The sequence below is a fragment of the Gorilla gorilla genome, chromosome 18 (genome assembly GCF_029281585.2).
Source record: "Gorilla gorilla gorilla isolate KB3781 chromosome 18, NHGRI_mGorGor1-v2.1_pri, whole genome shotgun sequence".
NCBI lineage: Eukaryota > Metazoa > Chordata > Mammalia > Primates > Hominidae > Gorilla > Gorilla gorilla.
In genome coordinates this window covers 27,551,305-27,575,912 of record NC_073242.2, presented here as the reverse complement: position 1 = coordinate 27,575,912, position 24,608 = coordinate 27,551,305, and the positions used below count along the sequence as shown (strand labels likewise).

Below are 24,608 nucleotides of genomic sequence, written 5' to 3'. Positions count from 1 at the left end.
CATTCGTACCCATTCCCCTTTCTTCCCCTTCCTCCCACCAGTTCTGTGGGCCTGCGTTGTTTTTCTGTTTGCTTTGTGCTTTAACTTGAATTCATTACCAACATTTTAAAACTCAGGAGATTTCACAGCCCAAATGCAGATCTCCAGCTTCTCTGGCAGACTTGGGAGGATCAGGACCCGGGGGAACTGTGGTCTCACAGACAGCTGGCCTGGGCTGAGCAGCTTGGAGACAGGAGCTCAGGTACCCACTGTCCCACTGAGCCAGCTCCACTCACTGCCTGGCCACCCCCAGCATCTGAATTTGCAAATCCCCAGCTTATTGCAAAGTTTGAGGCCTGAAGACAAACTGCGGTGAACTGAAAATGAACTTCCTCAGCCCTACAAAGGAACCAAGGCAATGATGCCTCTTTCAAACCAGACCATGATGTTTTGACCTTGATCGCTACACACTGGACCTACTGCAAGCTTTTTCAAGAACAAGCACTCCAGAGACAAAATCAGTCCTACTTTAACTTCAAATGACTTATCGACCAACTTCAAACGCCAATGTAAAATGACTCCATTTTTGCATAACACGACATGATTATAGGCTCAGATTTCAGGGACTGTCAAAGCCTGCACAATCACAGACTGGGCTCTTCAGGTGGTTCTTGCACAAGCCCTGCCAAATCCGAGCCTTTTTTGACAACCTTATCTTCTCCCAGAACAGGAGCAGGGAGGGAAGAGGCAGTACTTACACGTTGAACAGTTTGCTACAGCTCAGTCAAAAAATGCAATTAAATCAGTGAATGGAGAAATAGGAGCTGGGGTTGCAGATAATATTCTAAGCCTCTGAGTGGAGGGGGACTCTGCATCCCATTCCTGTGTGAGGCAGGGCCTGCCTGCTGTTAATAAATCTAAATAGATTTTTACTTCGCTAATATCAAGGGCTGCCGTCGAGTGGCTTCTCTTACCGGTTCCTCTGCTGAAGCAATATTAAATACTCATCATGTTTCTCATCAAAGTCTGTCACCATGTCCTTAGCGTAACCCTGAAATAAAGAAACAGAGCAGTGTGATATCGGAATGCAGGGAAGCACTGACTGAGAGCGCAGGTGCAGCACACACTGGCGCAGGAGGCTGAGAGGCGGAGGCTGACCTTGACGAAGGCCCAGCACCCCAGGCGCATTGCTCCAGCGACCCAGAGCCCCAGAGACTGTCTGATGGCCCCATGGGTCTTAGGCATACACACCTTTAATCATCTATGAAAAGGAGAAGGTCAATTCCGGCCTCTCGCTACTGTTCGTTCCTCCCATGCCCTCTAAGATCAAGGCCTCTGACATGATTTGGGCTCTACTGTTTTCTCAACACTCATTATTTAGTTATCTCAATTGTCATAACCAGAGGCAACCCAAATCAGTTGTTTAAAAGGGGATCTTGGTCAGGCACAGTGGCTCATGCCTGTAAAACTAGCACTTTGGGAGGCTGAGGTGAGAGGATTGCTTGAGCCCAGGAGTTTCAGACTAACCTGGGTAACCTAGGGAGACCATATCTCTACAAATAATTTAAAAATTAGCCAGGCCTGGGTGGTGCATGCCTGTGGTCCCAGCTACTTGGGGGGGCTGAAGGGGGAGGACTGCCTGAGTCTTGGAAGTTGAAGCTGCAGTGAGCCATGATTGCGCCACTGCACTCCAGCCTGGGCAACAGAGTGTCTCAAAGAACAAAAAGGGGAGGGGAATCTTATTTTCCCCTTGCCATTTCAAGAGAAATGTATGTTAATTATAAACAATGCAGTCATTACAGAAATCTATGACCCAGACTGGAGGCCCACTTGGAGTGGACATCTGTGGTTCTGTGTCTCCTCTTCTGCCAAAGGGGCCCTGGGTTTCCTTCGGGGAACTGCTCAGCCCCTTCTTGCAGTTCACTGGCTTCCTTAGATGACCTTGAAAGTGACTTTGTTCTTTTCTTGGTTCACATGACCTTGGCCTTGCCAATCAACATAGGGCTTCCCCCAGTCACAGTGATTTACCACTTTAGGGGTGAACCATGACCCGAGTCAGCCCCGGGACTTTGCTGATACCCTTGGAAAAAGAGCTGCTCTCTTCCCATTTGAATGCTGTGCCAATGAGAGGCAGGCCTGGAACCGCCTGAGAATGAAGCTAATAAAAAAAGACAGTATATCCAAGAGATGCAGAGGCAGATTCCTAATGACATAATTTGAGTCCCTGGATTCACCTATGCCTAAAGAAGTATCCAGACAATTCAGTTAATGTCTTAGAAGTTTCAGCTGAGTTTCTGTCATTTGCAGCCAAAAGAATTTTAAGTAATATACTATAATCTGACCATCAGAGATAATCTCTGGTATAATTTATTATGGCTGGGGGAGAGTAATGTATAATAAACTACATATATTTAAAGTGATATATGCATGTACCAGTAAAACTGCTATTGTAATTTGATATATATATATCTTCCTCCGGGTGCTTTTCTTTGTTTATAATATACAAAGATACATATCTACATACAAACACATATATACTCTTTAAAAAGCATTTTTTTTTTTTTTTTAGTAGAGATGGCATCTCACTATGTTGCACAGGCTGGTCTCTAACTCCTGGGCTCAAGTGATCCTCCCGCCTTGGCCTCTCAAAGTGCTGGGATTACAGGCATGAGCCACTGCACTCAGCCCCATATATCCTTTTATTTCTTTTATTTTTTATTTTTTTTCTGAGACAGAGTCTTGCTCTGTCACCCAGGCTGGAGTGCAGTGGCGCGATCTCAGCTCACTGAAACCTCCATCTCCCAGGTTCAAGCGATTCTCCTGCCTCAGACTCCGAAGTAGCTGGGACTACAGTCACCTGCCACCATGCCCAGCTAATTTTTGTATTTTTAGTAGACACAGGGTTTCACTATGTTGGCCAGGCTGGTCTCTTAACTCCTGGCCTCATGTAATCTGCCTGCCTTGGCCTCCCAAACTGCTGGGATTACAAGTGTGAGCCATTGCGCCCGGCCTCATGTACTCTTATAAATAAAAATAGGATCACACAATAAACAATGCTTTGCAATTTGCTTTTTCTTTTTCTTTTTTTCTTTGAAATGGAGTCTTGCTCTGTTGCCCAGGCTGAAGTGCAGTGGCACAATCTTGGCTCACTGCAACCTCTGCCTCCCGGATTCTCCTGCCTCAGCCTCCTGAGTAGCTGAGATCACAGGTTTGTGCCACCATGCCCAGCTAATTTATATATTTTTAGTAGAGACAGGGTTTTACCATGTTGGCCAGTCTGGTCTTAAACTCCTGAACTCAGGTGGTCCTCCCACCTTGGCCTCCCAAAGTGTTGGTACTACAGGCACGAGCCACCGCACCTGGCCAATTTGCTGTTTTTTAACTTCGTTGCCAAGGGGAGGATTAACAATACAATATCAGCTTGGTACTGGTCCCAAGTTATAGCAAGTTATGGGGATTAAGTTTTAAATGGCAAGTAGGGCATTTGTATCAGAAATGCAACTTGTGTGGGAACCTTAGTGCTTATCCTCGGAAGAAAAGAGAGAGAAAAATAGAAATCTCTACCATTCTCTTCTTAACTTCTCAAAATCTGGCTCTAGCCCCATTATTCTATTAGAACCCTACCCAAGAGAGACCCAGGACCACCTTAGCTTAATGCAATAGGTCTTCTCTCCATCCTTTTCCATTGCTCTGAGCCATGGGAATCTGCTCATCTGTCATGCCATTCCAAGTTGAGAATGATGGGCATTCCTTTTCTCTCTCTCTCATCCTCATGATAATCATTAAGATTCCCACTACATGCCGGGCACGGTGGCTCACGCCTGTAATCCCAGCACTTTGGAAGGCTGAGGTGGGCCAATCACAAGGTCAGGAGATTGAGACCATCCCGGCTAACATGGTGAAACCCCGTCTCTACTAAAAATACAAAAAATTAGTCAGGCATGGTGGTACACATCTGTAGTCCCAGCTACGTGGGAGGCTGAGGCAGGAGAATCGCTTGAACTTGGGAGGCAGAGGTTGCAGTGAGCCGAGATCACACCATTGCATTCCAGCCTGGGCAACAGAATGAGACTCCGTCTCAAAAAATAAATAAATAAATAAATAAAATAATAATAAAAACAAAGATTCCCACTCCATTTCTTAAAAAAAAAAAAAAAAAAAAAGCCAGGTGTGGTGGTGCATGCCTGTATTCCCAGCTGCTCAGGAGGCTGAGACAGGAGGATGGCTTGAGTCTAGTTCAAGGTTACAGTGAGCTATGATTGCACCACTGCACTGCAGCCTGGGCAACAGAGTGAGACCCTGTCTCTAAAAAACGTCCTACTTACCAAATTCTCTTCCTCTGCATCTGCAGTGCTGAATGAGCCACTCTTCCCATGCAGCTTTCTGCCTGTGCCTTCTCTAGCTAGCCTTCACCCTGTGCCCTCAATTGTGGAAGGTCAGTGTCTGCCTGAGTCTCCATTTCACCAGTCTTGGGTTTTTCTCCCTCCCGTCTTCACTTCTCCCTCCAATTACAAGGAAAAGAGCCTGATGTGCAGCCCAGTCATGCCTAGTCCAGGGCTAACACCCTGATGCCCTTTCTCCTCCTGTTCCCTGTAGAGCCCCAGATTGTTGCCATCTGCTTCCGTCTTCCCCTGGAGCCTCTACGTTTCCTTCCCGACTTCCCTCTCTCTAGACCCACTCAGGAACAGGATGATGTACCCTCATGTTCTCTCCTATTCTGACATCTCTGCAACCTCTGAGTTTCACTGGGACTTTCCTTCTGGCTAAGTTGGCCAATCATGAAGTAAGTAATAATAAGAAAGGGTGACATAATGAAATGATAAGAAATTAAAACAAAAACAAAAATGAGGCTGGGCATGCTCACGCCTGTAATCTCAGTGCTCTGGGTGGCTGATGCGGGAGGATTGCTTCAGGCCAGGAGTTTGAGACCAGTCTGGGCAATATAGCAAGACCCTGTCTCTTAAAAATAAAAATTAAAAAATAGCAGGGTGTGGCCAGGCACGGTGGCTGACGCCTGTAATCCCAGCACTTTGGGAGGCTGAGGCAGGTGGATCACCTGAGATCAGGAGTTCAAGACCAGCCTGGACAACATGGTAAAACCCCATCTCAACTAAAAATACAAAAAATTAGCTGGGCGAGGTGGCGGGCACTTGTAATTCCAGCTACTTTGGAGGCTGAGGCAGGAGAATCGCTTGAACCCGGGGGTTGGAGGTTGCAGTGAGCTGAGATAGCACCACTGCACTCCAGCCTGGGAAACAGAGCAAGACTCTGTCTTGGAAAAAAAAAAAAAAAAAATAGCTGGTGTGGTGGTGCAAACCTGTAGTCCTAGCTATGTGGGAGGCTGAGGAGGAGGGCTGCTTGAGTCCAGGAGTTCAAGGTTACAGTGAGCTATGATTGTGTCACTGCACTGCAGCTGGGGCAACAGGGTGAGACCCTGTCTCTCTAAAAAACCCGAGAAACAACAACAAAAAACAAACTAGCTTTCCTGGCTTCTGGAGGTGCCTACAGAGTCTACTCTGTCCTCCCCTGGGCCTGAGTCCTGCCTCATCCTGAGTGCAAGAAAAGCGCAGGAGGCCTCAGCCCTCGGGAGAGCTGGCTTTCAGGAGAGTGGGTCTGGGGAGGATTCTCGTCTTCTTCCAGAATAATAACACATAAATCGTGCAGTTTACCCAGCATTTCCATATACACGATTCTCCTTTGATCTTCACAGAAGCCCTTGAAGTAGTGATAATTACCCCATTTAAGATACAAGGAAACCCTCCCATGCATCTTCCCAGAACACAGATGCTGCTCCAAGGCAATTTACATAACCATTTTGAAACATTAAAATGACCGTTAATATATTATGGGTATGGCATGAAACAGTGGATGACATTTTTAGATGAAACATGGGACTTCAAAGAAATCTCAGCTTTTGCTGGCTGCCCTGGGCTTTCACCTCAAACTCTTCAGGGAATGCATCGATCCTCCTTTGCCAGGAGGGAGATGTCATCAGAAAGACTCAAGAAACTGAAACATCCATCCATCTCCACTTCTTAAATGTTGATGTGCCTACAAATCACCTAGGGATCGTGGTGAAATGCAGATTCTTTTTTTCTTTTTGAAACAGGGTCTCACTCTGTCTCCCAGGCTGGAGTGCAGTGGTGTGATTTCGGCTCACTGCAGCCTCAACTTCCCGGGCTCAAACTATCCTCCCACCTCAGCCTCATGAGTAGCTGGGACTACAGGCAGGTGCCAATACATGGCTAACTTTTTTCTTTTTTCTTTTTCTTTTCTTTTCTTTTTTTTTTTTTTTGTATTTTTTGTAGAGACGTGGTTTTGTCGTGTTGCCCAGGCTGGTCTCGGACTCCTGAGCTCAAGTGACCCACTTGCCTCAGCCTCCCAAAGTTCTTAGATTATAGGCGTGCGCCAGTGTGCCACCATGCCCCAGATTCTTTTTTTTTTTTTTTTTTTTTTTTTTGAGACAGGGTCTCACTATGTTGCCCAGGTTGGTCTCAAATTCCTGGCCTCAACTGATCCTCCCACTTCAGCCTCCTGAGTAGCTGAAACTACAGGCATGTAGCACCGTGCCTGCTTTGAAATGCAGATTCTGACTCAGTAGGACTGGCAAGTGCCCAAGTCTGCATTTCTTTTTTTTTTTCTTTTTGAGAAGGAGTCTTGTTCTCTTGCCCAGGCTGGAGTTCAGTGGTGCGATCTTGGCTCACTGCAACCTCCACCTCCTGGGTTCAAACGATTCTCCTGTCTTGGCCTCCCAAGTAGCTGGGATTACAGGCATGCACCACCATGCCTGGATAATTTTTGTATTTTTACTAGAGACGGGGTTTCACCATGTTGGCCAGGCTGGTCTCGAACTCCTGACTTCAGGTGATCCACCTGCCTCGGCCTCCCAAAGTGTTGGGATTACAAGCGTGAGCCACCACACCTGGCCCCAAGTCTGCATTTCTGATGAGCTCCCAGGTAATGCTCATGGCCCACACTTTGGGTAGCAAGGCCCTAGACTAGCCAACTTTATTTCCCACTATTCACAACACCCCCAGCTACAGTCATATGGTCTCTGAACTTGAGCTGGAAGGTACATGGGCTCTGCAGTCCAGCCTGGTTCTGTGTCACAAGGTTGCCACCTAGTTTCTTTACCTATAAGATGGGGTGATGCCTGTACCTGTTGTCTGGTGGAACTTTTATTTCCCTCACAGGGTTAAGTGAACTGGATGCAGTAACAGTGGAAAGGATTTAGCACAGTACCTGGCACTTACAAAGTTCTCAATGAACATTAGTTATAAGTGCATTTATGGAACTCCATTTCCAAAACAGCACCATCCGAGTCCCACCCCGCCCCATTCTCACTCCTAACTTGATGTCTTAATCATTCTATTCCCTTTTCCAGAAACCCACTCAGCCCCCTCCAGCCTCCGCTCCCAGACTCTCCAAGGGCCAGCTCGGTTCCCAAAGTCCCCATGAAGGCTTCCCTTGCCATTCTCTCCCCTACTCACTTCAGTTCCTTCTGAAAGCCTGCAATTAGTATTAAATTATATACAATACAGTGTGAAATCGGATATAATTAAGTGCTGAGTTGTTAGCATTTAACTACATATACTACTCACTAATTATCTGGGGATTTGGAGGTGTGGGTATGAGCCCTGAACTCTGCTGTTTATCTCATCTGAGCCTCAGTTTCCTTGTCTGCGAAAAGGGGATACCGATAAGGTCTACCTCACAGGGCTGCTATATGGATAAACTAGGATTAAAGTGGAAGTAATTTGGGATCATTTTCTTTCTTGCTCATATTGGCTCCCCAGTCAGATTATAAATTCCTGGAGGGCAGACCCATGACACAGGGAAGGAGACAGAGTTTCGCCTGAGTGCCTAGAGGCCTGGGCTCCAGTCCTGGCTTCACTGCTATCCAGCTCTATGACGATAATTGCTAAGGCTGACTTAGCACTTACTATGTGCCAGGCAAGATTCTACCCCTTTTTGTGCCTAATTCAGTTAACCCTCGTTGTTCTGAGGCTTTATTTCCTTGCCTACAAAATGGATGTATGAATACTTAAGGCACCCAGCAAAGGTGTGAGAACCCTGAAAAAATGCCAAGTTCATCTTCACTGTTTCTCAGTAAACATTTATCAAGGGCTTATTGTGTGGCTGGCCCCCTTGCATATGTGATCAGGGCTTAACAAAAGCTCTGACCCAGTGTATATTCAGATACCAACTTGCCTGTATAGACTCTGTAAACCCTGAATAGCTGAGATAGGTCTTAGTTAATTGAGAAAGTTTCTTTTGCCAAGGTTGAGGACGTGCACCCATGATGCAGCCTCAAGAGGTCCTGATGACATTTGCCCAAGGTGGTCAGAGCACAGTTCGGTTTTATACATTTTACGGAGACATGAGACATCAATCAACATATGTAAGATGAATATTGGTTCGGTCCTCAAAAGGCGGGACAACTCGAAGCAAAGGTGGGACAACTGGAAGCAGAGAGGGGGCTTCCAGGTCACAGGTAGATAAGAGACAAATGGTTGCATTCTTTTGAGTTTCTGATGAGCCTCTCCAAAGAAGGCAATCAGATATGCATTTATCTCAGTGAGCAGAGAGGTGACTTTGAGTAGAATGGGAGGCAGGTTTGCTTTAAGCAGTTCCCAGGTTGACTTTTCCCTTTAGTTTAGTGATTTGGGGGCGTCAAGATTTATTTTCCTTTCACAACTGTAATCAACTGCTGGTTGTTGGTTGGGGGTGCTGGACTGAACAGCCCCAATCACGTGTGCATGTGAATTGTGCCCCCTGATGTTGTACAAAAGCGGGCTGCAACTGCAACCAGTCAAGCAACCACACACTGTCTAGGGATCCCTGCAGGGGGTCCTGAGAACACCCATTTAATTGCATGCACAGGGGTGTTCTTGGAAGAGTCCATAACTTTCATCAGACTATCAAAGGCACCTGGACCCCTCCCAAAGGACAGAATTATAATAAAATACACAAAATGCAATGCCAAGTGTCTGAATTAGATCCCTAGGAAGGTCTCTCCAATCCTTGGAGTCATCTTCAAAGCCCCACTCTGTCTCCCATCCCACATCTAACCCGTCAGCTCCACATGAAAACTACTGCGTATCCAAAATCTGACCATTTCTCCCTGCTCTCCCCTCCCAGGCTGGTCTGGGCCCACACTGGACTCCTGCTCCTGCCTCCTCCCTGCCTTCTGTCCTCCCTGCTGCCACCTGGGGGGCCTGATGAGAGGTGAGTGGAATCATGTCACTCTTCTGCTAGGACCCCAAGGGGGCTCCTGTCCCACTCAGAGTCAAGGGCAAGGCCATCCCAGTGGCCATGAGGCCCTGCACTCTAGGCCTTGACCCCCATCTCTGAGCCACCTCCCACTACCCCACTCCTCCTCCTCACTCCAGTGTCCTTAACACCCGCCAAGCTCCCACCTCAGTCAGGCCCCATTCCTTCCATGTGGAATGCTCTTCTCTCAGGAAAATGCCCACATTCCTTTCCTCCTTCAAGACTTAACCCACTGGCCAACATGGTGAAACCTCATCTCTACTAAAAATACAAAAATTAGCTGGGCATGGTGGCACATGCTTGTAATCCCAGCTACACGGGAGGCTGAGGCAGGATAATCACTTGAACCCAGGAGGTGGAGGTTGCAGTGAGCTGAGATCATGCCACTGTACTCCATCCTGGCAACAGAGCAAGACTCTACCTCAAAAAAAAAAAAAAAAAAAAAAAAAAAAAAAATGACTTGGCAGGGCGCGGTGGCTCACGCCTGTAATCCCAGCACTTTGGGAGGCTGAGGCGGGCGGATCACGAGGTCAGGAGATCCAGACCATCCTGGCTAACACAGTGAAACCCCATCTCTACTAAAGATACAAAAAAATTAGCCGGGCATGGTGGCGGGTGCCTGTAGTCCCAGCTACTCGGGAGGCTGAGGCAGAAGAATGGTGTGAACCTGGGAGGTGGAGCTTGCAGTGAGCTGAGATCACGCCACTGCACTTCGGCCTGGGTGACAGAGCGAGACTCCGTCTCAAAAAAAAAAAAAAAGACTTAACTCAGATATTCCCTTCTCAGTGACGTCTCCCCTGACCACCATAGTGAAACTTGCAAAGAGTGCACACACTGCACGCCCCCTCTCCTGTGTCCCTCCCTGCACTAACACACATCTAATTTATTTTACTTATTACACCTTTTATTTATTGGGGTGTCCTTGCACTAGAATGAGAATTCTATGAAGGCAGAGAGCTTTGTCTAGTTTGTTCATTGTGCATTCCAATGAAATTGTTGAGTGAATGAATCCATGAGGACACATTTGAGCAGGGATCTGAAAGTTGAAATGTTACCTGGGCAACAAGAAAAGGGAAGGGCATTCCAAGCAGTAGGGCCAGCATGAACAAAGGTTTGGGGGTGTGAAGAAACATGAAATGTTCATGGACGGGCCAGAGGATGCCTGAAAAGCTGGACCCCAGTCACCTGAAGCATTGGCTTGTCACCCATAAACGATCCCTCGGTTAGGATGTGGCGCTTGCAGGGGGATAAGGGGGAATCAAGAATTGGCTAGATTGCCGGGTGCTGAGGAGGCGCAAGTGACCTACAGCGGAAGGTCCAAGGAGTTTGGATGTGACACAAAAGCAGAGTCTCAATGTCCTTATTGGTATCCTTATCTTTATCCCCAATGCTGGCCCTGGAGAAGGCATAGAATTTTATCAAGGACTGTCTTTACAAAAGTGTTTTTCAAAAATTAGCTGGGTGTGGTAGTGTGAGGCTGTAGTCCCAGCTACCTGGGAGGCTGAGGTGGCAGGATAGCTTGAGCCCAGGAGCTCGAGGCTACAGTGAGCTATGACCGTGCCACCACACTCCAGCCTGGGCAACAGAGTGAGACCCTTTCTCTAAGGAAAAAAAAATTCCTACCAAGAGTTAGGCACTGTAGACGTAAGGGAGAAGTTAGGACTGTGGTTTGAGATCAGCCTGGGCAACATAGCAGGACCCCATCTCTACAAAAATACAAAAAAAAAAAAAAAAAAAAAGATTCACCAGTCGTGGTGGCGTGCACCCGTAGTCCCAGCTACTTGGGAGGCTGAGGTGGGAGGATGGCTTGAGTCCAGGAGGTCGAGGCTGCAGTGAGCTATGATTGCACCACTGCACTCCAGCCTGGGTGACAGAGCAAGACGCTGTCTCAAAAAAAAAAAAAAAAAAAAAAAAAGAATTTTACCAATGGCCATGTTATTAATTTTCTCTAGGGGAAAAAAAAACCAGAATTGGAATGAAATGCCAAGAATCAGTTATACTTAAAGACAGAGTCCATATTTCAAGGATCACGTATTCCTCTGAGGCCACCATATTGGAATTCTCCTCAACAGGGCTGATGAGTGAATGCAGAAGCCTGAGCTGCATTCAGGAGCAGCTGAGAGTGCAGTGCTGGTTTCTAGGGCTTGAGAATGCTGGATACCCAACCGTGCTGACTGCAGGTCTCACCAGAGAACCATCACTTAGATGGGATAACACTGAGACCATGAAGCCACTGACTGTTTGTGGCCGGGTGCGGTGGCTCACACCTATAATCCCAGCACTTTGGGAGGCGGGTGGACCACTTGAGGCCAGGAGTTCGAGGCCAGTCTGGGCAACATGGTGAAACCCTATCTCTATTGAAAATATAAAAATTAGCCGGACATGGTGGTTAGCGCCATGCAGGACTGTAATCCCAGCTATTCAGGAGGCTGAGGCAGGAGAATGGCTTGAACCCGGGAGACGGAGGTTGTGGTGAGCTGAGATCGTGCCACTGCACTCCAGCCTGGGTGACAGAGTGAGGTTCCATCTCAAAAAAAAAAAAAAAAAAAAGACACTGACTGTCTAGGGTAACAGAGCTCTTCCACACCCCCAAGTCACTTGATTCCCCACTGCCTCCCTGTAGGCTCCACATCCTAACTAAGGGATGAGTTATGGGTGACAAGCTGATGCTTGAAGTTACTGGGATCCAGCTTTTCAGGCATCCATTACTGCTGTTTATCAGTGCTGTCTGTGGGTGCTTATTTAACGCATGCAGCAATCCTATGCTCTAAGATCCTTGTGCCCATTTTACAGAGGAGGAAATGGAGGCCTTGAAAGCTGAAGCAAATTGTCTGAAGGTCTCAGAGCCTCTAAGTGGAGATAGCAGACAACCTTGTTTATGTGGCGCCAGCATCCATTCCTGTTCTGGGTATAACACCTTGATTTTCTTCTAGGAAAACCACCTTTCGTCCACTCTCAGTCCATGTGGCGTGGGTGGAAATAACACTCCCAACACTGCAAGGGAAAGCACATACTGCAGGCCCGGCCAGTGCATTCCATCTCCCCGGCCATGTGATGGTTCAGGGATAGGTGTGCTTCCCAAGCTATGCCTCCCAAGGACCCTCCTGGAAAAGTCCTTATCTCTCCTCCTTTACAATTACTAGTGATATGAGCCAGGGCTACTAGGCAAGGGAGGAAGACGTCATTTCTTCACACACAAAGGAAGGAGTCATTTTACCAACTTTTTAGGTTCACAATTATGAGCAACCTTAAATGTTCCATGGAAAAATCTGCCCAAGATGCCAGGCACGATGGCTCATGCCTATAATCCCAGCACTTTGGGAGGCTGAGGTGGGAGGATCGCTTGAGCCCAGGAGATCGAGACCAGCCTGGGCAACATAGTGAGATCCCACTTCTACCAAAAAAAAAAAAAGTTAGAAAAATCTGTCCAAGAGTGATGACACAAACATAGAGACAGCAGAATGGAAGACAATGAGAGACAGGCCAAATAGCAACCAGATCCTTTAATGGTGGTTAATCCACCATATCCAGCCATGCCCAAAGCCAGCACTAACCTTTTACTCACTTGAGCAAATACATCCCTTTCTTTCCTTGGGCCAGTTTGAAGTGTGTGTGTGTGTGTCTGTGTCTGTGTGTGTATGAGAGAGATTTATACCCGAGTGGGTACTGGGTGGTACAGTGGTAGAACAAATACTAGACGGTGTCTGAATCCAAAGTTCCTGCCATGTCTAAGGGCTCAGAGAAGCATTTCATAGAGGACTAAATATACCTTGATGAATGCTCCAATGGCCCTAAGCCCACAAGAAGAGATGATCCAAATGTATCTTACAGTACAAAACTCACAGCCTTCCTTCAAAACCCACCCCAAGTGCCAGTTCCTCTATTCTCCCAGTGAGTCTGTGTGTCCCAGCGCTGTGGAGCCCATCCTCAGTGCACATGAGTTAAATGAGAAAGTATCTGAGCGTGCTTCTTTTTCTCTTTTTTTTGAGACAGAGTCTCGTGCTGTTTCCCAGGCTGGAGTGCAGTGGCACGATCTCAGTTCACTGCAACCTCCACCTCCCAGGTTCAAGCAATCCTCCTGCCTCAGCCTCCCCAGTAGCTGGGACTACAGGCGTCTGCCACCACACCCAGCTAATTTTTGTATTTTTAGTAGAGACAGGGTTTTGTCATGTTGGCCAGGCTAGTCTCGAACTCCTGAACTCAAGTGATCCACCCTCCTTGGCCTCCCAAAGTGCTGGGATTACAGGCGTGAGCCACCGCACCTGACCTGAGCCTGCTTTTGACTGCATTTGCTAACACATCAGTTATATTCCCATCCTCAAAAACAGAGAAATATACTCTGCAGTCAATGCACCCATCACACCAGCAGAAGCCAAGCAACAAAGACCTAAAGCAACGGTTGATACTGCCCCCTAGAGGTAGAATGAAACAGCACAAAACACTGCAGCAAACATTTGAGTTTCTCACGCCCTAGGATAGGTGTCCTAACAAAATATTACATCCTACGCGCACACCAGATGGATAATCAAAGGGAGCGTTTGGGCTATTTTTCGAATACCTTAGAGTTACATTTATTACTACCCTACCTGCTATGTACCATTCTTTATTGTTACCAATACATACCTTGAGATTTTCTATTTAGTCTCAGGTTTTATAGACTGTCAAGGCAGATCCAGAATCTAGGACCCCAGGACACAGTTACAGTGTATTTTTATAAAAATGTTTTTCTTACATAGCTATCTAAAACATCATTTTCAATCCATGTCCAGCGGAAAATAACGAGCATTTCTTTTTATTCTCAGAAAAATTTTCTTCTAAAATTGCAAGGTGTTATTTATCAATTATCTTTCAGACTCACAAAGATAGAAGACTTAAAAAATCTTGAGGTCGGGTGTGGTGGCTCACGCCTGTAATCCCAGCACTTTGGGAGGCCAAGGTGGGTGGATCACTTGAGGTCAGGAGTTCGAGACCAGCCTGGCCAACATGGTGAAACCCCATCTCTACTAAAAAAAATATAAAAAATTAGCTGGGCATGGTGGCACATGCCTGTAATCCCAGCTACTCAGGAGGCTGAGGCAGGAGAATTGCTTGAACCCGGGAGGCAGAGGTTGCAGTGAGCTGAGATCACGCCACTGCACTCCAGCCTGCACAACAGAACAAGAGTCCGTCTCAAAAACCAAACAACAACAACAAAACTTGAATGAGTTTACTTTAAAAAGGAAGGTTTATATTAATGCCATAAATGGAAAATAATTATTGCTTGCCAGAAGGTAACCATAGACATAAATACAGACCTACTAAAAGAGAAAATGTTTACTTGCCACCTACAAGGTGGCAGAGGTAGGCAAAACACACACTGGGAAACACAGAGCCAGAACTTCCACATTCACACAACCCTGGGAGGTGGGTGGCATTGACTTTATTTCACACAATGATGCATTTCTTCAGTATTGGCTGAACACTTCCTCTGGCTGGGCCCTGAACTAGTCTCTGGAGATACAACAGTGAGCCCAGCAAAGTCTCTACTACCACAGAGTTCACATTCTAGCAAAAGGAAGACAGATGATTTACAAAAAAATAAGACGGCCAAGTGCGGTGACTCACAAGTGTAATTCCAGCACTTTGGGAGGCTGAGGCAGGAGGATCACTTGCGCCCAGGAGCTCAAGACCAGCCTGGACAACACAGTGAGACTCTGTCTGTATTAAAAATTTTTTAAAGTAGCTGGGCGTGGTGGTGTGTGCCTGTGGTCCAAGCTACTTCACAGGCTGTTGGGAGGATCGCTTGAGTCCAGCAATTCAAACCAGCCTGGGTAACACAGTGAGACTCTATCTCTACTAAAAATTTTTAAAAGTAGCTAGGCATGATGGCATGTGCCTGTAGTCTCAGCTACTTGGGAGGCTGAGGCGAGAGGATCGCTTGAGCCCAGGAGATTGAGGCTGCAATGAGCTGTGACTGCACCACTCTACTCCAGCCTGGGTGACAAAGTGAGACCCTGTTTCAATCAATCAGTTTTTTAAATTAAAATATATTGTATGTCACCTGACAATAAGTGTTATGGAGAATAGAAAGTGGGAAGGGCGGCCAGGCGCAGTGGCTCATGCTTGTATTCCCAAAACTTTGGAAGGCCGAGGCAGGTGGATCGCCTGAGGTCAGGAGTTTGAGGTCAGCCTGGCCAATGCTGTGAAACCCAGTCTCTACTAAAAATACAAAAATTAGCCAGCCATGGTGGCACGTGCCTATAATCCCAGCTACTCGGGAGGCTGAGGCAGGAGAATTGCTTGAACCTGGGAGGCAGAGGTTGCAGTGAGCATAGATCGTGCCATTGCACTCCAGCCTAGGCGACAGAGGGACACTCTATCTCAAAAAAAAAAAAAAAAAAAAAAAAGGAAGTGGGAAGTGCTGTAAATCTCAGAACTTTGGGAGGCCAAGGTGGGAAGATCACTTGAGCCCAAAAGTTGGAGACCAACCTGGGCAACATCATAGTGAGATGCTATCTCTAAAAAAGAAGAAAGTAGGAAGGGGCAGAAGAATGTAGGAGGAAGGGGAGGGGCTCCCTCTTCCCTTCACTGCAGCTGGGGGTGGTGGGGCTCAGGGCTCCGAGAGGGCCTCTCTGGGGAGGTGCACCCTGAGGGTAAAATCACCTTTGTAAGAATTATACTAGAGATAAAATTCTGAATATAACCAATTCTATCTTGCCTTTCACCTCCAAAATGCCCTTGGTCATTCCTGGGCGTGTGCCAAGCTAACTTTGAGAAAATTTAGTTTATCGTTTAAATAATAATAGCCCTTCCCCAAACTAAATTGCCTTTGTAAAGCCAATGAAAGGCCACCAGGTTAGGAGGATGAAAGGGGCCTGAATTCTGCTAAAATCTAGGCATAGTTCAATGATTGCCAGCCATCATTCCAGAGGTCACTAGATTTGCAACTTCCCCAAGTACTCCGGCAGATCATGATTGTGGATCCTGACTGGCCTTCTGAGATGTCTTTTCAGGCTTTTGCATTTCTGACAACCAGATGGCCCAAGCCACACCCCTGTGACTGCACCTTCCAACCAATCAAGGGCACCCAGACCCTAGCTCCTTGCTCACCAAACTATCCTTGAAAAGCCCTGGCCTCAGCTGGGTGCCGTGGCTCATGCCTGTAATCCCGGCACTTTGGGAGGCAGAGATGAGAGGATCACTTTGAGCCCAGGAGTTCAATACCAGCCTGGCCAAAATGGTGAAACCCTGTTTCTACTAAAAATACAAAAATTAGCCGGGTGTGGTGGTGGGCGCCTGTAATCACAGCTACTCGGGAGGCTGAGGCAGGAGAATCACTTGAACCCAGGAGGAGGAGGTTGCAGTGAGCCGAGATTGTGCCACTGCACTCCAGCCTGGGCAACAGAGCGAGAATCTGTTTCAAAAAAAAAGAAGAAGAGGAAAACCCAAAAACTCTAGCCTCCAGCTTTTTAGGAAGGCTGATTTGAGTAATCATAAAACTCTGGTCTGCTGTCTAGCTGGCTCTACATGTATTAAACTCTGTTTCTGTTTGAAGTCCCCTGTTTTGATAAATTGGCTGTATCTGGGCAGCAGGCAGAATGAACCCGTTGGGCAGTTACAAGGTATTGGGATAAAAGGGGCTTTCAGATGGCAGGAACAGCGAGTGTTCAGATGGCAGGAACAGCATGTGTGCAGAGGCCAGGAGGCTCAGCACATTTGGGGAAGAGCTCAGAGGCCAGTGTGGCTGGAACAGACTGAACAAGGCAGGGGAGTGGGAGGAGATGGAGTGGGACAGACCCTGAGGCTGCCAGGCCTTGCAGACTCTGGCCTGATTCTGAGGCGGCCGGGAAGCTACTGGAGGGCTTGGGGCAGACCTGACACCCTCTCAACTGGATTTTAAGCGAGTCCTGAGTTGAGAAGGGCTGAGGGAGGCTCAGAAGGTTTCCACAGGGCCTGCAGGTAGAAGGATTGAGGCTGCCCCTACCCTCCTTGCCTGAGGACAGCCCAGGAGGGGGCTCAGGCCTGGTGCAGCATAAACAGCCTCTAATAATTGAGAAGAGACAAGCTGCTTTCGCCCTCCCAGGCTGGTGCTGTTAGTGGACCTGATTTAGGGCCACTTTTACCTGTCAGAGCCTCTCAATCCTGCAGGACTGGCCACCGGGCCTGATGGGAGGAGAGAGGCAGCCACCCTCTGCCAATCTTTGCCTCCATCCACCTGATTTCCATCCAAGAACTTTTCCTTCTAATGAAATGGACCTCCCAACACAGGGCATCTATCACCACCAGCCCAGCAGGCAGGGCTGTCTGAGTAGATGCTCATTCCCCCACACCCCAGGGCTGCCGCCGACCCCCTGAAGAGGGGAGGGCACTCCCTTCCTATTGATCCTACACATATTCCTTGTGCTTCTCCTATGGGTTGGGCATTGGGCAAGGGCCAGAGATAGACAGACAAGTGTAATCTGGCCTCGCCACCCTCCTTGACCTCATTTCCACCTTCATCCTAATAGCCACGTGGTCCTTCTGGCTGTTTCTCAAGGTCATTGCCGGCCAGGCGCAGTGGCTCATGCCTATAATCCCAGAACTTTGGGAGGCCAAAGCAGGAGGATCACTTGAGCTCAGGAGTTCGAGGTCAGCCTGGGAAATACCTCGAGAGCACCCTCCCCACTCCCCCTGCCCCGTCTCTATAATAAGTAAATAAATAAAGGTCATTGCCTTTGCTGTTCCCCCTGCCTGCAATGTTTCCCTCCTTGCTCTAGGGTAAGCTTGTTTAGCAGCATCCCCTCTTCCAGGGGCCTCTCCCAACAACCTCTGTCCCTGTCTGCCTCCTCACCCAGTAGCACCTCTCACTCTCTGAAAGTATCTCTGTTCATTTACACATGGCCTCCCCCATCAGGACGCCAGACCCACGAGAGCAGGGACAATGCCAGCTTGCTCACTGCTGTATCTCCCAGTTCCTGGCATGTACAAGGAGCTTATAAAGGATTTGCAGAAAGGAAAGAACACGGAGGAACAGAAGGAAAGGGAGGAAGACAAAAATCCCTGGCCTCAAGGAACTTGGAGTAGAGAGATAGAAATGGAACAATTGCTCCAGTGCAGTGTGGCAGGTGCTATCAAGAGGAGGCACCTGAGGCTGGGTGCAGTGGCTCACTTCTGTAATCCCAGCACTTTGGGAGGCTGAGGCGGGTGGATCACCTGAGGTCAGGAGTTCAAGACCAGCCTGGCCAACATGGTAAAACCCTGCCTCTACTAAAAAAAAATACAAAAAATTAGCTGGGCGTGGTGGTGTGTGCCTGTAATCCCAGGTATCCGGGAGGCTGAGGCAGGAGAGTCGCTTGAATCTGGGAGGCGGAGGTTGTGGTAAGCCGAGATTGCGCCACTGCACTCCTGCCTGGGCAACAAGATTAAAACTCCGTCTAAAAAAAAAAAAAAAAAGAGGAGGCAGCTGTGCCACAAGGGCAGTGGGTGGAGTGGAGGGGGCCTGGGATTACTGGCGGGGCTGGGTGGGCTTTGCAGAAGAGAAAACAAGACACCGAATTGTAAAAGAGCTCACCAGGAGAATGGGGGAGGGCGGGGCAGGGGCCAGAAGGGAACAGTGTTTGTAAAAGCAGATGCCAGGAGACTCCAGGAGCCTGTCTTGGGCTGGGGTGGAGAGTGATCAAAGCCTGCTGGCTGATCCCAGGGGATGGCTAGAGAGTCTTTGCTTCTGACATCCCAGGTCTGCTTAAGGGCAAAGCCTGTTTGTGCTAACAGCAGGTGCTGAAATATCATTCTCAAGTGTAGGGCAGTGCAGTGGGGTTCATGGGCCTCAAACTGGATTAACTCTCACACACTGCAGTCAAGATTTTGCCATGTGAGACAATGTTCATCTAGGAATTTAAAGGCAACAGCAAATGCTCATTCTCTCTGACCCTGGTCCCCTCCCTGACCATGTGGGACTGCGTTCCTTTCCCTCCTCCCTCCTCACCCCACTTCTTTCCTACCTTCTTCCAGATTTACTAAACACCTCCTAATCCATGCCAGGGCAGGTCCCCAGCCTCATGGAGCTGGTGGTCTAGTGAGGAAGACAGATTTTAATCAAATGACCTACCAAATGTATGACGTCAGTGCTCGGAAGGTGGGGGAGGCGGGGGCGATGAGTGGCTTTAAAAGGGGGGCAGGTGAAGCTTTGCTGCAGAGGATAACAGAACCAAAACCTGAAGGATGAATGGGTTAATTGTGGAGGAGAGGGGAGAGTGCTCAAAGCAAAGTGGAGGCATGCTAAGGCAGCAGACGCACGTGAGCACAGAGCAGAAGGGACAAGGCAGGCACGTGGGACAGAGACTGACACGGGACTGAGGCGGATGGACCACAAACACCGCGTGCCCACGGCAGGAGTTCCGCCCTGAGACTCCAGACCACTGGGAAGCCACACGGTGCTCCTGGAGCGGACAGCGGAAGTTGGAGTAAGAAAGGGGTTGGGTGGTGGAGAATGGGTGCCAGGCTGCAGGTGAGAGGCTACCGCAGGTGCTTAGATGAGAGGACTCAGCCACGTGGAGGGTCAGGGAAGAGAGGCTTCCAAGGCGAAGGCACAGGACTTGGTGACAGGCTGGAAAGAAGAGACGAGGGAGAGGGTCTATCAAGGATGATTCCAGGGTTTCTGGCCTGCATCATTGGAGGGACGGGGCACCATTCATGGAGCAAAGGCTGGAGGGAGAGCAGGTCTGAGTGTGGCCTGGCGCATGAATGCAATCTGCTCTCACCATTCTCCTGACCTCATTCCCACCTTCCCCACCCCCATCTCAATAGCCACTCAGCTCTTCTGGCTGCTTCTCAAGGTCATTGCCCTTGTGTTGACTGCCCTTGCCAGGTCATTGCCTTGCCTTGAGGAGTCTTCGAAGCATCCAGAGGAGCAGTTTCTGGTGTACGGGTTCCGAGTTTAGGGCTTCGAGGCACAGTTAAGGTCCACTTCCTCCCTGCTGGCCTCCATCCAAGGCTGGCTTCTCCCCTCCCTCAGCTGTGTTCCTGAAGCATTTCCACACACCCCTCGCTGGAGCATTATCAAAGGCAGTGGCTGTGGGCTTTGCATGGGCAGCAGGTGTTGGGCTGCGGGGCCCAGATCGCTCACATGCCCCAGCTGCTGGGAGTGCGGATGGCTGGTGGCTTACAGTTGTATCCCTTCCCAGGAAGAAATCCATCCTTCCCCAGGTTATGCTGGATGTCTGATGTTGCTTGATGGCAAAGGTGCAAAGACCCCAGCTCCTTGTCTCAACTGGGACATCTCTGAAGGCCCACCTGTTTCTACCCAGGATCTGTGGGCTCCCCAAGGCCTGAACTGCACAACTTCTCCTTCTTGCCCAAGCCTGCTGCCCTTGCCCCTCACAGGTGTCATCCAAGAGCCCTCCCAATAAACCCCTGCATGTATATCTCCTGCTCAGAGTCTGCATCCTGGGAACGCTTAGACAGCACATCGTTCCTCCTTGACCATCAGCTCCCAGGGCAGGCTGAGCCTTGACATCAAAAGCCACTTGTAAATGTACTGTGAACCGAATGGATGAACCTGATGGCCAGGATTTCCTACAGTGGTCCTGAATTCAAACAGGCCAGACCCAAATCCCCAAAGTCCAATGAACTCCTCAGGTCACAGGCCCCAATTTTAATTCTGAAATATGGTCACCGTGGCAGCATGTGACATAAGGCCCTTAACTCCTGAGTCTTCCTTCAGTGGCTGAGTAGCCACATGGGGTGTGGCCGCAACTCTGGGCTGTGAAGCTGGTTTAGGAATAGCAACCAGCTGCCCGGGAAGAAGCCAGATGTGCAGACAGGAGAGAGACGGTTTTTCATTTGTGCTGCTCTGTTTTCAAGAGGGAAGGAGGGGATTGGGAGAGTCTGGTCAGCCCCTAAAGTAGCTCATGTTCTCTCCAAATGCACATGCTTTTTTTTTTTGAGATGGAGTCTTGCTCTGTCGCCCAGGCTGCAGTGCAATGGTGGCGCATTCTCAGTTTGCTGCAACCTCCACCTCCCAAGCTCAAGTGAGTCTCCCGCCTCAGCCTCCTAAGTAGCTGGGGCAACAGGCATACGCCACCACGCCTAGCTAACTTTTGTTATTTTTTGTAGAGATGGGCTTTCGTCATGTTGCCCAGGCTGGTCTTGAACTCCCGAGCTCAGACGATCTGCCCACCTCAGTCTCCCAAAGTGCTGGGATTATGGGCCTGAGCCACCATGCCGGGCCCAAATGCATGTTCTTAAGAGTGGAACTGCAGCTCACAAAGTCCATGATTTCTTGGCTTCCTGGTCCCACCTTCCAACCCATAGCCCCTTCCCTGTGCTTTGCTCTAAAACCCAGATCTCTGTGGCTTTCTTCATTCAAAACCTGAGGGCTGGGCAGAGAAGTGGACAGAGGCACTTTGGGAAGCAATGTGGCAGTATCCACTGAGACAAGACACCAAATCCCACAGACCCTTCATCTATTCAGACCCAGCCATTTCCCTCCTGCAATCCAGCCTAGAGAAAGCCACGCAGGTGCCCGAGAAGAGTGGACAAAATGCTAGTTGAAAGCAACTCTAATGTCCTCCGGCTGGAGAACAGCTGAATACCAGGGAAGCCGATGCAACAGGTTAAAAAATAAAAGAGCAGATAACATCAAGCGTAGATCTCCAAGCATAGCCCAGGGAGAATAGGCAAGTTACAAGTTACAAAAGCATGTTGCAAAACAGTACATTCAGTGTAACACCATTTCTGGTAAAAAAAAAAAAGAAAAGAAAAGAAAATACATTAAAAAATACCACATATATTTTATGGATACACTCAGGTATACAAATGCACAGAGAAAGGCCTGGAAGCATGCATGCCAAGCTCATGGCAACAGCTACTCCAGGACGGGAAGACTGGCCTTAGGGAGGGGTGGGATTAGCAAAATGGATTTTAGCCTTATCTAGAAGGTGACAATTTTTATATTATTTATTTATTAGAGACAGGCTCTCACTCTGTTGCCCAGGCTAGAGTGCAGCAATGTGATCATGGCTCACTGCAGCCTTGAATTATTAGGTTCAAGCAATCCTCCTGCCTCAGCCTCCTGAGTAGCTGGGACCACAGCACGCACCATCATGACCAGCTAATTATTTTTATTTATTTTTTTTTTGAGACATTCTCACTCTGTCACCCAGGCTGGAGTGCAGTGGTGTGATCTCGGCTCACTGCAACCTCTGTCTTCCGGGTTCAAGTGATTCTCCTGCCTCAGCCTCCCCAGTAGCTGGGATTATAGGCACACGCCACCACTCCCAGCCAATTTTTGTATTTTTAGTAGAGACAGGTTTTCACCATGTTGCCCAGGCTGGTCTTGAACTCCTGACATCAAGTGATCCACCTACCTCGGCCTCCCAAAGTGCCGAGATTACAGGTGTGAGCCACCATGCCTGGCCTATTTTTATTTTTTGTGGAAACGGGGTCTTGCTATGTTGCCCAGACTGGTCTCTAACTCCTGGGCTCGGGCAAGTAATGCACGAAAACAGCCTATTGCAGAACAGTGTGAGCTACCATTTCTAAAGAAAGCTGTTTTCATGCATTACTTGCATAACTAATGACCTCAGCCCACTCTACCTCTGTGTACAAAAAAGAAAAAAGTTGTCAATGGTCCCACACTCCAGACAGACTCAGCTTAATACAGCTTTTCTCCCTGAGCCCTGGATTCCCATCTCCAGCTGCCTACAGGGTCTTCCTAGGTTTTAAGCTGAATTCCTGATGTTCCCCCTAAAGCCTGCTCTCACTCTGTCTCCCATCTCAGGAGATAAAGCAGCCATCATTCTCACAGCTCAGACCAAGACTTAGAGGTCTTGTTTTTTTTCTCTCTCTCCCACCCATATCTAATCCAACAAGTCCAGCTGCCTCTCTCTTTACAATACCCAGGATCAGGCCCCTTCTCAGCACCCCCACAGCTGCTGCCCCAAACGAAGCCACGTCATCTCTCACGGAGATTCTGCAGCAGCCACTGCCTCCTTTCACCTTCACCTGTGGTCATTCTCCCCACATGGCCAGGGAATGCGTCCTGTTAAAGCCTGCCAGGTCACGGTCCTCCTCTACTCAAAATGCTCCCCTGGCTCCCACTGCCTCCAGAGTAAAAGCCCAGACCCTACAAATGACACAAAGCCCTACACGACCTGGCCTTGACCCCTCTGTCCTCCTCTCCCACCACCCTCGTTCCTCCTCCATCAGCCACACGGATGTCCCCTGTCCCCGCGATTTTGCCCTTGCTGTTCCCTCTGCAGAAATGCTCCTTTCCCAGAGATCTGCGTGGCTTCCTCTCACTTCCTGTAGTCTCTGCTCACATTCTCAAGCAAGGCCCTTCTGAGGGCCCTATTTAATGTCACATCCCTCCTCCGTCGTCCCCAGCCCTCTTCCCTGCTTTATTTCTTCTCTGACACCCTTTATATTTTGCTTCTTTATTTGCTTAGTGTCTGCCTCCAGCCACTGGCACATAAGCTCTACAGGGGCATGGATTTGTGTTTATTTTGTTCACTGCTGAATCTCCAGGGCCTGGGGCAATGTTTTTCACATGGCAGGTGCTTGATAAATATTTGCCAAATAAATAAAAGAATGAGTGCACAAAGTTTCCTCTATAGGGCCCCCGTCTACACGACCAGACTTGGTGATGTTCATTTGCTCCCAATACCTATTCTTTTCTTTGCCTCTATCACAATGAACAACTTGCTGGTCCCCCACACTCCTGTATATGCTCCTGTGTCCACATCTGGTTTTGTGTGTGCGTATGTGAGTACGTTTGAGACAGGGTCTCACTCTATTGCCCTGGATAGAGTGCAGGCGTGATCTCAGCTCACTGCAGCCTCAAATTCCCAGGCTCAAGTGTCCGCCCACCTTAGCCTCCTGAGTAGTTACGATTACAGGCGTGTGCCACTACATCCAGCTAAGTTTTTCTGTACTTTTGTAGAGACAGGGCTTTACCATGTTGCCCAGGCTGATCTCGAACTCCTGGTCTCATGCAATCTGCCCACTTAGGCCTCCCAAAGTGCTAGGATTACAGGCGTGAGCCACCATGCCCGGCCCACATCTGTTCTTATCTGCTGGGCCTTACCCCAATCCTGCCATCATCTATTCGGGCTTCAATGCCAATTCCTCCAGAAACCCTGGCCAGTCCCCTCCCACTGCCTGTCCTGTTAGCTGAGTAAAGACTTCCTCCTCTGGACTCCTCTTTTTTCCCCATTGTTTCAGAGTTCATAAACTGATTGCTCTGTGCTAAGTAACTGATTTGTGCTGAGTGGTTTGCATGTTTCATCTTACTGACCCATCATAGCAACTGATAAACTGGCTATTATGATTATCTCTATTTTACCGTTAAGGAAACGGAGGCATAGAGAGTCATCCAATGAGAAGTCACAGAGCTAGAA

At 48.6% G+C, this 24,608-nt stretch overlaps 1 protein-coding gene across 21 annotated transcripts in view; it reads right to left on the bottom strand.

The window, feature by feature from the left end:
• KATNIP (katanin interacting protein) overlaps nucleotides 1–24,608 on the bottom strand; it is a 232,361-nt gene that overhangs the window by 161,230 nt on the left and 46,523 nt on the right. For all 21 annotated transcript variants that reach the window (XM_063699554.1, XM_063699555.1, XM_063699556.1 and 18 more), the window contains one exon: nucleotides 954–1,030. In XM_063699554.1, coding sequence (XP_063555624.1) covers nucleotides 954–1,030 — 77 coding nt within the window. The remainder of the gene's footprint in view (nucleotides 1–953; nucleotides 1,031–24,608) is intronic.